Source organism: Pterocles gutturalis, unplaced genomic scaffold (genome assembly GCF_000699245.1).
Source record: "Pterocles gutturalis isolate BGI_N339 unplaced genomic scaffold, ASM69924v1 scaffold33477, whole genome shotgun sequence".
NCBI classification, from domain to species: domain Eukaryota; kingdom Metazoa; phylum Chordata; class Aves; order Pterocliformes; family Pteroclidae; genus Pterocles; species Pterocles gutturalis.
The window spans coordinates 165-12,714 of record NW_010108884.1 but is presented as its reverse complement, the minus strand read 5'-3'; the positions used below and the strand labels follow the sequence as shown (position 1 = coordinate 12,714).

General features: G+C 36.4%; 1 protein-coding gene across 1 annotated transcript; it reads left to right on the top strand.

The window, feature by feature from the left end:
• Positions 1–890: 890 nt before the first annotated feature.
• Positions 891–11,900, top strand: PLEKHA1 (pleckstrin homology domain containing, family A (phosphoinositide binding specific) member 1; the record flags this gene model as incomplete). Its single annotated transcript, XM_010072789.1, has 6 exons — positions 891–1,059; positions 3,754–3,810; positions 5,271–5,316; positions 7,386–7,483; positions 10,425–10,556; positions 11,757–11,900. Coding segments are annotated over exons 1-6 (618 nt in total), but the record flags the coding sequence as incomplete, so codon positions are not given.
• Positions 11,901–12,550: the final 650 nt, after the last annotated feature.

The window sequence follows — 12,550 nt, the reverse complement described above, 5'->3', positions numbered from 1 at the left end:
CATTTTTAGATGAGTATGCAAATTTATCGTTGGTCTTACACGGCTGGCTCTGAAAGTAAAATGACTGTCACATAAAATAAAAGGAAGCAAAAAATATGATGCAATAGCCTGCAGTAAGACAGAGCCATAAAAGGTGAAGCAGGCAAAATGGGAATAGATGGTCAGCAGTACAGTTTAGTTTTTTTTAAAGCAAAACAAAGCCAAAAAAAAGCCCCAAAACCCACCATAAAAAAAAAAGTAACCACTCTCAAACTTGGTACCATGTGGAAATTGAGGATTTCAGGTTTGGATTAGGAAGTGTGATCACAACTCTGTTACTGCACATACAACTTCATTTTCACTATTTAATAGATAAGGATGGAAAGATGCCTGTTCTTAGACATTGTTAGACATGAAGTTCTTTTTGTAGAAGAAAATAAAAAGGTGAACAATGTTTCTAAAAGCCTTTTTGTTGAATTTGCCTAAGCAAAATATGTGAAAACCATGTTGGACAGTAGAGCTGCTGACAAAGATCCTTTCTTGACCATGAAAGGCAATGTCAAAGAAGGAAGTGTAAACCTAACATTATCTCAAGTTTGTGCAAGTTGTGAAGGAGAATCTTTGATTATTCTTTAGTGATCTTGCAAAAGCTACTCTTGATGCTCATCCACTATTTACCGCTTCTATCTTTGCACTTAGGGTGTTAGCAATCCTAAGTATATGCTTCAAAGAAGGAAGAAAGACCTGTCTAAAAAATCAGTCGTGGCCGTGGGGGGGAAACCGCTGTGCTTCACTTATCCTGTAGAAACTTCTTTAAGCTGCTAGTTGAAACTGCTCAAAATGTCATGGGTAGGCACAGAACAGTCTTAAAATTAGTAACGAGGAACTTTGCTTAACTTCTATGCTTTTTGTTCTGCAGTGTGATGTTCAGAGTCAGAAATGCCTTATGTGGATCGCCAGAATCGCATTTGTGGTTTCCTAGATATTGAAGAAAATGAGAATAGTGGAAAATTTCTGCGGCGGTACTTTATTCTGGACACACGAGAAGACAGTCTGGTGTGGTACATGGATAACCCACAGGTGAGATGTTCTTGGCAATAGTTATCTGACTTCTATCAATTTAAACTTTTTCTGATTTTTAGTTACTTAAGTTTCTAAAGTTACTTTTAGTTACTTAAGTAAATACGGCTTCAGCAACTTAAGTTACTTAAGAAAAATGCAGTTTAAGGTTAGTTTGTGGACCTGAAAGCTTGGGGGAATGCAGAGTTACATAAGTGGAATAACTGTAAATCAGTTTCTCTTCTTTGCTACTACGTGCAGTGTTTTAAAGAGAACATATAATTCCTATTTCTGATTAAAACAGTACCAATTGCAGCTAGTAGTAAAACATTAAAAACAACTTGAACATCAGTGCTGCTATATGGAAACGAAGTTTGAACAGGAGAACTGGGGATCAGACAGGAATCTGAATTTAATAATATGTCAATCAGTTATTTCTTTTAAATCATGGTGTGCTGTATTTATTTTGTTTTCTATCAAGCGTCTTGAACGTGTATTGCAGGTTCTTGCAGGCACTAGGCAGTGCTATGTAGTATAACCAGATGAGCTGCATCACATACTAGTTTCATTTTTTCAGGTCTTTTAATTCACCTTTAACCCTATGTGTAAGTATGTAGTTTTCCTTGCATTGCATGGGTCAGTTAGCAGTTTTGTGTTACTTTACTCCAACTGAATCAGTCACTGAAACGAATTTTCTAATGATGCTTGCAGTTTCAAGACAGCGTAAACGGCATGTGAATGCGAAAAGCTTGTATCCATCATGACGGAGAGCATCCTTTATACAGAAGATACTTTTACAATGTGCACACATCAGTGTGTTTTCTAGCATAGGGGAGAGCAGATAATTGCTTAGGATTTGGGTGCAGAGACAGTGGAAGTAGAGAATCTAGGTCAGCTTACAACCGTCTTCCAGAAGAATATTTGTGTACCATTCTGCCAGGAAAACCACAGTTAAAATATAGAAGTTCCTGCCTGTTGAAAGGGACCAATGAAAAAAAAAAAATTAACCAATATGGAGTTCAATGAATGTGACTTGTGACTGAAGCATTCAGAAGTTCTTGCTGAGGGGAAAAAAAGAAATAATTTTTGGAAATAAGTCTTCAAACGTTTGATCTCAATGAGTGATATGAAGCGGTTCTTTTCTTCAGTTTCTCCTGTGATTTAACCAGGGCATGTGGGCTAAAACTTGAAATGCCATAGAAATTACAGTTCCTCAGAAGTTTTAAGGGTAATGATATTTGCAGTGCATACCTCTTAAAGTTTTTAGTTTAGACTTTCATATTTTTTTTAAATGTTAGAATTCATGCACAAATGAAAGGGTGCCTTGCAAGGGGCAAGTTGAAGCTTCTTGATTTTCTCCCACTGCTGCTTTAGTTTTGAAGAACTACAGAGCTTTTATAGAGCCATGGTGTGGACACCATTTGTGATCCTTGAAGTGATGAAACTTTTCATATAGGCTGAGTCTACGGTGTGTGCAGAACTTCACTGGGCCGTTTGTTGCTGATAGAAATGTTCTGTTTATATCTGGGAAAATCAGTTCAGCTGTTCAAAGAAATAATGTTTTTAAGTCCACCATTAACCACACATTATTATCCTAATATAAAGTTTATAAAACTGATGTATGCTGGGATCAAAATAATTCTGATAAAGTAAAACTCATTTATTTATTTATTTGGGCAGAATGGGAGGACTTTTTAAAATTCAATTTCAGTGTTACCGGTCCGTAATAAGCCTAACCTACTTCTTACATTTGAAGTATGGATGGAGTCTAAACCAATTATTTTTCTGTCTTTCTGACTCTGCGGGTAGCATTAGGCTTTTCTTTGCAAAGTAAAAGTTCATAAGATACTACAGAGTAATGAAGAGCACTTTAGCTGGGGAAAGGATCAGCGAGCAGATACAGTGCCATTCTTACGGTATCCAGGGAGGCCTGTAGTGGGAAGAATGATACTGTAACAAAGCAAAAATTGTAGTGGAAAAAAATGCATGGAGAACAGTGCTCTATTTAGAGGAGTAAAATTAGGAAGCCTGTTTCATTAGAAACAGGTAATAAAAAAGTTAACTATTTTGTGATGCTCAGTTCTTTAACTGTTGTATTTCTAGGCTACTAGCTGGTTGTGAATAGTAATGTATATATTAAGACTAATGTATTAAGGATGTAAAAACAACGGACAGCTCCTTTTTGGGTTGAGAAGCTACTTGGGCTTAACTGCAGCTTTAGGGAGTATCATGGTCTTTCCCTGAAGTAACTTTAATACAAAATGATAAGACTATGATTTTTTCAATCCACTTTGGAAAATATGTGAGACAGCCTTTGAAGTGTCTGACATAATAGATGAATGTCACTCCTTGTCCCTTCCGCCTGCCCCGGTCAAAATACGTAAGATGCCAACATCTGTTAAGGAAAAAGTATTATTTCCGGATTTCCTGGATGCAGACCTACAAGAATCCTTTTTCCTCTGGTAAAATACATAAACCTTTAAAACAATTACTATTTGTATTGTTCCTAGCAATTTTTCTGTTTTCAGTTGATTAACAGATGTGTGTATAATAAACAAGCAGCTCAGATTCTGTTTCAAGCATACATTGTGTATTGTCTATAAAAACATGTAGGATTTTATTTTTGTTTGTGGAATTATTTGCCTTTTATCTGTAAACACTGACAGTGATATGAGAATACCCTAGTTTCACTTTGTAACATAAAATTTGTTTCAGAATCTTCCCTCTGGATCTCCACCTGTTGGAGTCATTAAACTTACCTATATTTCCAAGGTAAGACAGTATATAGGACACGTGTTGCTAAATTTTTGGTGATAACAACCAAGGACCACTTCTGAAGGCCTCAGCTTTAGAGAATTTTTAAGTTCCTACTGTGTAGCCCATGAGAAGCTTTTTGCTTGTGTGCTGCTCCTGAATTTTTAGAGTATTACAAACACTTCAACAGTATTACGTTAAAATAAGAACAAACTAATTACTGTGTTGTCTAGGTTTGCTCTGTAATTTCAAATGGCAGCTCTGTGTGCTGCATAAAATTAATATTTCCAAACTGTATGTTTGAGTTCTTTATGAGTATTTGAATTCCAATTAGTCTTGGAGAAAAGACAGGCCATTTATGAAGTGGAAGATAAGTCTTTGGGTGTGATAGTTTACAAGCAATAATGATCTTTAATAGATAGAACAGAAAAATTTCTGGAATTTCTATTTCTAAAAATTTCTAGTTCACCACACTTGGTATACCCTCACTTCCAAATATGTATGAAAGACAATTGTGGACTAATAAAGTCTCCATGGTTCAAATTCATAGCAGATACTGCATTAACAAATAAGTAGAGAAGAATAAGTGACCTTTTTGTGTCTTTCTGTTCATTTCTTATTCTCTGCTTTTCTTGTTGTCATACTGCATCTTTCCACCTTGTTCTCTTTTTTTATTCTTGTAAAATATATCATTGATGCTGGTTGTTTTATGAGTACAGAAATGGCTGCAGAGACCTCCTTATGTCCTTCCTGGTTTCCTTCTGTGCTTACTTTGCCTCAGACTTCACAGTTGTTGTCTCAAGAAATCTGAGATCTTGTATCTCAGTTTTAATGTATTTGAAGACAGCTCAAGTGTGGCTCCTGTGCAGGTGTCTGTCTAACTTTCTATAGTCCTTCTAGTTATGTAGTATGTACTTTTTCTTGCTGGCAAAAAGAAAAGGGTTTGTGAGAGAGTGCTTTGCCTTCTTCCTCACCCTTGATAGAAGTGCTCTATAACGTAAAAATGTTAATGTCTCTCTCAAAACAGGACACCCACTTTTCTTTTCTTCCAACACTGCAACATTTTAGACACTCCTGAGGGAAAGTACCTGTTATTGTTTTTATGTTAATGAACCAAAATACCGTTGATGTCCTTGACAGTATGAAATGTCTTTGAATTTTTATTTTGGTTGAGGCATAGAACCGGAATGCAAGTAGAAAGAAGTGTTATGTTTTCAGATATCAGCCTCTGTCTGGTAATGAATCCATAAACTTAAGGAGTAGGGGCATATGGCTTAAGCTGCCTTCTTACCATAGGTTCCACATCTTGAACTGAATTTTATGTAGTACTTTTTGTTTTATCTGTATATCTTTACACCTAACAAGCTTGCTATGCTGCTAATCTTCAAATTCAGCCACTTGAAAGAGAAAAAAAATTGTGATATCTGATGTATATTTTGTATGTACCAGTGGTATTCATAATCTTGATTTCCCTATAGGTTAGCGATGCAACTAAGCTAAGGCCAAAGGCAGAATTCTGTTTTGGTAAGTTCTTGCATGTGGCATGTGCATCAAGTACATTCTTCAGAAATTTGAAACAAAGATGATGTTCTGCAATTCTGTTACTAGATACAGCTGCTAGTGTATTTTTTTAAAAAATAGCTTGTGTTCAGTGTTTCTTTAGTATGAAGGAAATGTTGGCTTCTTCATAAGGTGTTTTTGTGGGGTTTTTTGTATTGCAGCTAAATGAGGAGTAGCGAGAGCTGTTTTTCATAGGTTTGAAATTTTTGAGGCATTAATAAGCTAGTCAAAAATGATGGGTGTCTTCAGAAACATAGCATGCCTGTCAGCTATGAAGACAAGTAATTTAACTATTACTAATAGTAATACTAATTTAAGTATTACTAATAAAAGATTATTTAATTAATCTAAAAAAACCTGTGAGATAATGCTCCTATGTTAAATTTCAACCTCTATTGCTACACTAAAGAAAAATAATTTGCTTGGGGTACCTTCTAGGTTTATTGAAACTTGTTTGAACTTGAGTAAAGACTTAGTTAATCATAAAAGTCCCTTATGGTCTTTTTTTTAGATTTTTGTTGTAAATAATTTGTCCAAAATTTACCATAGTTCCAGATTTTTGTGACAAGTAATTGGCATTCACAAAAGTATTTGCAGAGACTGGAATCGGCCTCTGCTCTGTTTTATGAATAACCATTCTTTATGGCTGCATTCACATGAGAATTTTAGCTCAGATGAAGGTACTGAAAATGCCTGAAGGTTTTGTGTCAATAAGTCAAGGTGTCCTTTGCCATGTGCAGTGTTCTACATGCCCAGCGAAGGCAGCTCCACCGAACTTGTTCAGTCTCTGTGTTGGAGCTCGCGGAACACTTGGTAAATCACCCCGTGTGTAAGAAGGCTTCAGGGATTCTAGTCTAGTACCAAGCGTGTCAGTTCAGTGCCATCTACAGATTCCTCTGCACATGCACGTGTAGAGGCGTTTGTCTTCATCAGTTGTAAAATTGCTTTTGTCAGTGGGTCAACTTCTAAAAGCTTTAATGATCCAAGGTGCTGTCTGAAAGCTTTTAATATTTCTGATTTATTAAACTGTTTTTGGTACTTTTTAGAGGAAAAATTTACATTTATTGTCATCTTATTTAAATAGCAGGAGTTGTTTCCATCAGCTCATTATACACTTCTATATTTTGAATTTGTATTTGTATCTAACAACGTTTGCTTCAAACCATCCACTTTGGGGAGAGAGATGATAGAAGTGTAAAAAGTGTCTGTTTCTGGCGTGTTTGCTGTTAGCAATGACATGAACTTTTACAGGTAGAGCAGCAATATCTGTTAAGAGCTGCAGTGCTTCGAAGTTAGGAGGGTTTTAGTCACTGTTCACCTTAAATCTAATTTCAAGATCTTAGAACTTGTGAGAAAAATAGCCATGATTTTTTTCCTGTTACACAGAAATATGTTTTATCTTTTTTTGGATAAAGGTATGCTAGGTGTTGCCAACTAGATATATAAATGTACCGAAAATATGCTTTCTCTGCCAAGTGACTGAAGTAAAATAAAGTTTTATGTTCTGGCTATTTTAAAGTTGTTTGGTCGTGAGCATCGTGTACTTAGTAATCAATACTGATTATTCCACAAATTTAACAAAACAAAACAAAGCAGTGATCATAGGCATGTTAATAATTTTATTGCAAAGGATAACATATACTGGTCAGAGGATTAAAAGGAGAAATTGTAGAAGTCACCGAGTATAAGACTTTGCTGCTTAGGGAAATTGAGAAAAGGGAAGTGGAGCTGTAGAAAGTTCTGATTAAATTCAAGGCTTTATTTCTCTGTAATAAAAGTCATTTAACAAATTCTCTATCATGCCATTTAAATGGAGAGCTAAAAAAGCAAGACAACAAAAAATAGGTTTTTTTTAATAAAGCAAGCCTGTCAAGTGGATGTATGTATCTAAAGATGACTTTGTAAAAATAAATGCAGCAGAGAGCTTAAATATTTCAACTGTATTTTCCATCTGAAATAAAATCTTTTTATGACGGTGTTAAGTTTGCTCTTAAATTTCCATGTTGTTAACTTTTCATAATGGTTTTTAACAGTTATGAATGCAGGGATGAGAAAATACTTTCTACAAGCCAATGATCAGCAGGACCTAGTTGAATGGGTAAATGTTCTGAACAAAGCTACCAAAATCACAGTAAGTGGTTTCATTGATATTTAACAATGCTTTCAAATGCTGACTGTCTCAAAGGTACTTAACCCAGAGAAGCTGTGGATGCCCCATCCCTGGAGGGGTTCAAGGCCAGGCTGGATGAGGCTTTGGGCAACCTGGGCTGGTGGGAGGTGTCCCTGCCCATGGCAGGGGGTGGCACTGGATGGGCTTTAAGGTCCCTTCCAACCCAAACCATTCTGTGATTCTATGAAATGTAACCTTTGCCTCCATTTTTTTATGCTAAAGTAGTCTTTTTATCTCTACAAACAAGTCTTGGCTTGGTTTTCCAAGACTTGAGAAACTTTACAGAACTCCCCCTAAACTTGCATTTATTTTACTTTTTGCATTGGAAGTTGAACAAAAATGTGATTATAATTTTCATTACAGCATATGATGGTTTTTAATAATTTAAGAAAGATGAACCATATGCATTGAATGCTATTTGAAATATCCAGAAGACACTTGCAAGCAATGAAAAGATATGCATACATTTGCCTGGTGTCAAAAGTTGGTAATTCTTGAAGTATCACCAAAATAATGAACAGATACATGCCATGTTCCAAAGGCGCTCTCCTCATTTCAGGAAACATTAATTCAAAGAAACATTAATACTTTCCTCTCATGAGCGTTAAATTACTTTTCTGGTTTGTACCAGGACAACCTTTTATCACATGACAGAAAAACCCACATAATACCTCAGTCTTTTTAGGAGACAGAAGTTATGGTTTTGTTTTCTCTCCAGTTTTGAGGAAGTGGTGACATGAACTGTTTTGAGAGCATACCCTTATAAAGAAGGGGTTCAGAGCGTTGGTGCTCACATTCATATTTGTTGGCAGTAACTTTCTCATTTTTAGGTTATCTGAGGATGTTTCCATTAGTTGTTTACATTGTTTTAATGTAGCCCTTTCTTTGGAGTTACAAAAACATTACTACTAATAATAAATTAATTTCTCACTTCAGTTTTTCCTAAGGAGGACAAACCACAACCAGGCTTGACTTGTTTCCAGTTCAAGAAATGGAGTGAATAAAGAATGAATTGCATCAAATTAGAATGTAGTCTGAAAGCTGCTTATCATCCATTTAACTTGCATTCTAAATGGCTGGTGAAATCATTTGTATTTTTTGTCTTTGAAGGAACAAGCCTTTGAACTGTTGATCTGTTCAGAGGTTATTTAGCATGGCCAGTTATTTAATCAAATACTTAAGATCATTCGATTATTTTTGTATGAGCATTACTTGCTGTAGATCGTAATCTTTCAAGATTCGTTGAATTTTTTAGTTTTCTGCTGATAATTTCAAATAACTATGAACCTTTGCAGTCTAGCACATAGTGTACTGATCTGAGTAGTGATTGAAAATGCATTCGTGTGAGAACGTGGTTGTGGGTTTAGTCTGTAACATTTTGAGTAGGAGTTTGTGACAGCTGCAACTCTTAGCCATAAAGCTGTAGTTACAAGCTCGTTCTTTTAAAAGGCTGAGGCCCATGATCTGTGTGCACTAGGAGAATGTCTTATCCTTCAGCGCCAGACTTGGCTGTGAATGGAGTTGCCTGTGCTATCAAAGCTGGTGTTGTGCAGGGCTGAGGGGACGGTGGAAGTGAGAGGATGAGCCTCATGCCACAGCTGAGCAAGCTGCTGAGTGCCACCTTCACTTGGCCAGGACAAAGCTGTCCCCGGCTGACATTTGTGCTCTCAGGACTGTTTGTACTTCTTTGTGGGCTGTGTTTTTGTAAAATAAGCAGTCCTGGACATAAGAACTAGAATCACAGCAGACTGTAAAGTAGCTTTGTCTTTGTCGAGATCAGTTCAGTTTCAAGCTTTGAATGTGCCATAGTCTTGCATGGTAATACGCTGTGTAAAGACAATTTGTGATTTCTTTCCAAAGGAATTTAGGTGTCCTATGTAAACATCCAGGAGGTTTCTGGCTAGACTATTTTGTTGGGAGACTCTTGATCTCTTGTTGAAGTCACTTCAAAGATACTATATTAATATTAGGGGTGAAAGGAAACTATAAATGAAGATGTCTTAAGTAGCCAGTTGTTAATGCATTTCTTGGGTTACAGATGTTTACTTCTTGCACAAACTCAGAAATTTGCATTAACATTTTAGACTGAAACACTTGTTGGTTAAAATAAATTGCTGTGGTGTTTTGATTGCTTTAGTTCCACATTTGAGAATATTATCTAATCATAGAATCATTTAGGCTGGAAAAGACCTTTAAGATCATCCAGTCCCGCTGTTAACCTAACACAGCCAAGTTCACCACTAAACTATGCCCCTGAGCACCATGTCTATGCATCTTTTAAATACCTCCAGGGATGGTAACTCCACCACTGTCCTGGGCAGCCTGTTCCAGTGTTTGATAACCCTTTCAGTGAATAAATTTTTCCTAATGTCCAATCTAAACCCCCCCCAGTGCAATTTGAGGCGGTTTCCTCTTGTCCTATCACTTGTTACTTGGGAGAAGAGACCAACACACACCTCACTACAACCTCCTTTGAGGTAGCTGTAGAGAGCAACAAGGTCTTCCTTCAGCCTCCTTTTTTCCAGACTGAGCAACCCCAGTTCCCTCAGCTGCTCCCCATAAGACTTGTACTCTAGACCCTTCAACAGCAAGTGAAAAATAAAGAACCAGTTCTACAAATCAACAGCACTTCTTGAGGATCGAGTATAGTATTATGGCAAAGCTTGGAACTGGTTTTTAGAATCAAGACAGCTGGTGAAATGTCTTAATTGGCACCAGTTTTCTTCTGAGAACTAAAGTATAGCCATTGCAACAAATTTTCATGCAAGCTATTTCTAGCCTTTTACAATTAGAAAACATTTGCTAATTGCTGAAGACAAATGAAAAATGCTTAAGTAATGATTAGGGCTTTTTTTAGGTCTTCATAGAACTTTTAATGTTAATTACCATATTCCACTTACAGGTACCAAAGCAGTCTGATCCTCTGTGTCAAATGGATAATGCAAATCGTCAAGCTGAAAGCCCAGGTGGAAAGAAGCAAGTGTCTTACAGGACAGAAATTGTTGGCGGTGTTCCTATCATTACACCTACCCAGGTAATACCCTTAAGACAAGTGAGCTATTATTGGATAGAGGAAGCTTTGTTGTTTGAGAGGTGAGAACAGGTTATGTATCACAATATAGCTGTCAGCTCCTCACCTAGCTCAGAGGTCTTCTACTTTGATGTGCACCTTTTATTGATACTGACTGGGTTTTCTGAGGATTTTATTGCCTTTATATTAGTCTATAGAGAATTATACAAGACTATAAAGACTTGAGTATTGTTTGATATTGATAAGTATGCTGAAAATGTCTATTTGTGTGTGAGATGACTTGTTGGTGTTAACAATGCCAAAGTTCTGTTTTTCTAACTGCCAGGAAAAGTGGGGGGAATATGTTACTAGAGGTAGTTAAGTATGACAGCAGATTAAACTATTGCAGAAGGGTCTTGTGAAATGCCGTATGTGGACAAATAAGATAGCAAGTGAAATTCAATTAAAATAAATGTGATGTAAGGGATTCTGGGAAAAACAATCCTAGTTTTTATAGAAAATGATAGATTCTAAAATGTCCATTTCCACATGAGTGAGAGGTAAGGAGTTGCAGCTGCAATCAAAAGGAAGTTCTTTTTTTCAGTGAGTAATAAAGCATAAGGTACCCCCTGCCAAAAGATGGCATGGATGCAAGAAACTTTCCTGAGTTTGAGAGATTGGACAACCTCATGGAAGAAGAATCTGTGCAGTGTTAAGGATATATACCTGTATCTGTTTCTGGAAGTTCCCTGAGCTGAAAACAGTTACAGATTGGATTGATATAATGTAAATGACTTGTGTACATCTGAACTGCATTTTAAAAGTTGGGGAAATCTGAATGTTTCTTACAGTCCTAGAAACAGATTTTTCTTTGCTGATTTTTCTTAGCCACCTCTAGTGAGTTGCATTAAATACATGCATATATCTTGTTTTCAGGTCCGTAACATTCTTCATTGAGTGTCTGTCAATATTGTTAGATAATACTAAGCACTTTCTTGGTGTAGTTTCTAACTGGAACTTGCGATTGCTCAACCAGAGCCCTTGGAGAGTCTCATTACTTGTCTCTAGAAATCGATTGAAATACTTTATCCTTTCAAACAAATTGCAAATGGCATTTGTGAGCATGAGATGATACAATTATTTCCTATTTTAACTAGTATAGTTATTATTTGACCTCTTGAAGAAAACCTGAGAATATTCTGAACTTTTGTGCTTTTTTTCTAGAAAGAAGAAATCAGTGAGTGCAGTGAAGGGGGTGATAGGAATTATTTGAAACGGTCACAAAGTCACCTTCCTTATTTTCCTGCTAAGCATCCCCCAGATAATGCTATTATCAAAGCTGGCTACTGTGTAAAACAAGGAGCAGTGGTAAGTATTTGAGATCGCTGGCTTTAGTCAAGAACAAAGGTCCTAAGGTGATAGTTCAACTTATCAAGTAGATGATTAAGAAAAAAGACATCATTACCAGTAAGCTTAGCACTACTGACAGTATTAAGGATGGCTAAAGATAAAACTTACCCTCCAGTAGCATGTAATTTAAGTCTGTATTACTACTTTTCGTTACTTTCTTCAGTGTTATGTTGTTGGAGGTGTTTTGGAGAGGAAAAGTTCAGGGCACGGAGACTTTCACGTTATGGTTAGTGCATGCAACTGGGAATTCTTCTGTTCCACGGTTATGTAGAGATCCTTATTTCATTTACTAGAAGTGTCTGAATTAAGGCAGAAGTTCAGTGTCTGCATGCTTTTTAAATCGCTAAAATGTTGAGAAAAGCTAAATTTTCGGTCAGAGGAGGAATTGTTCAGCTTGTCAGACTGATTAACACCGGTGGAACTGTTCACATGATGCCCTGCTAAATAGACTAAAAGAAGAAACAGTTCAGATTAAGTAAGATATGCATGCTTCGTGAGTCCTCAGACTCATTTTATCATGGATTATGAAGCTTCTTTTTGTAACATTTATTTTTTTGGTTAAAAATAAACCAGAGACCTTTAATGTACTGTTCTAACATTCTTACAGG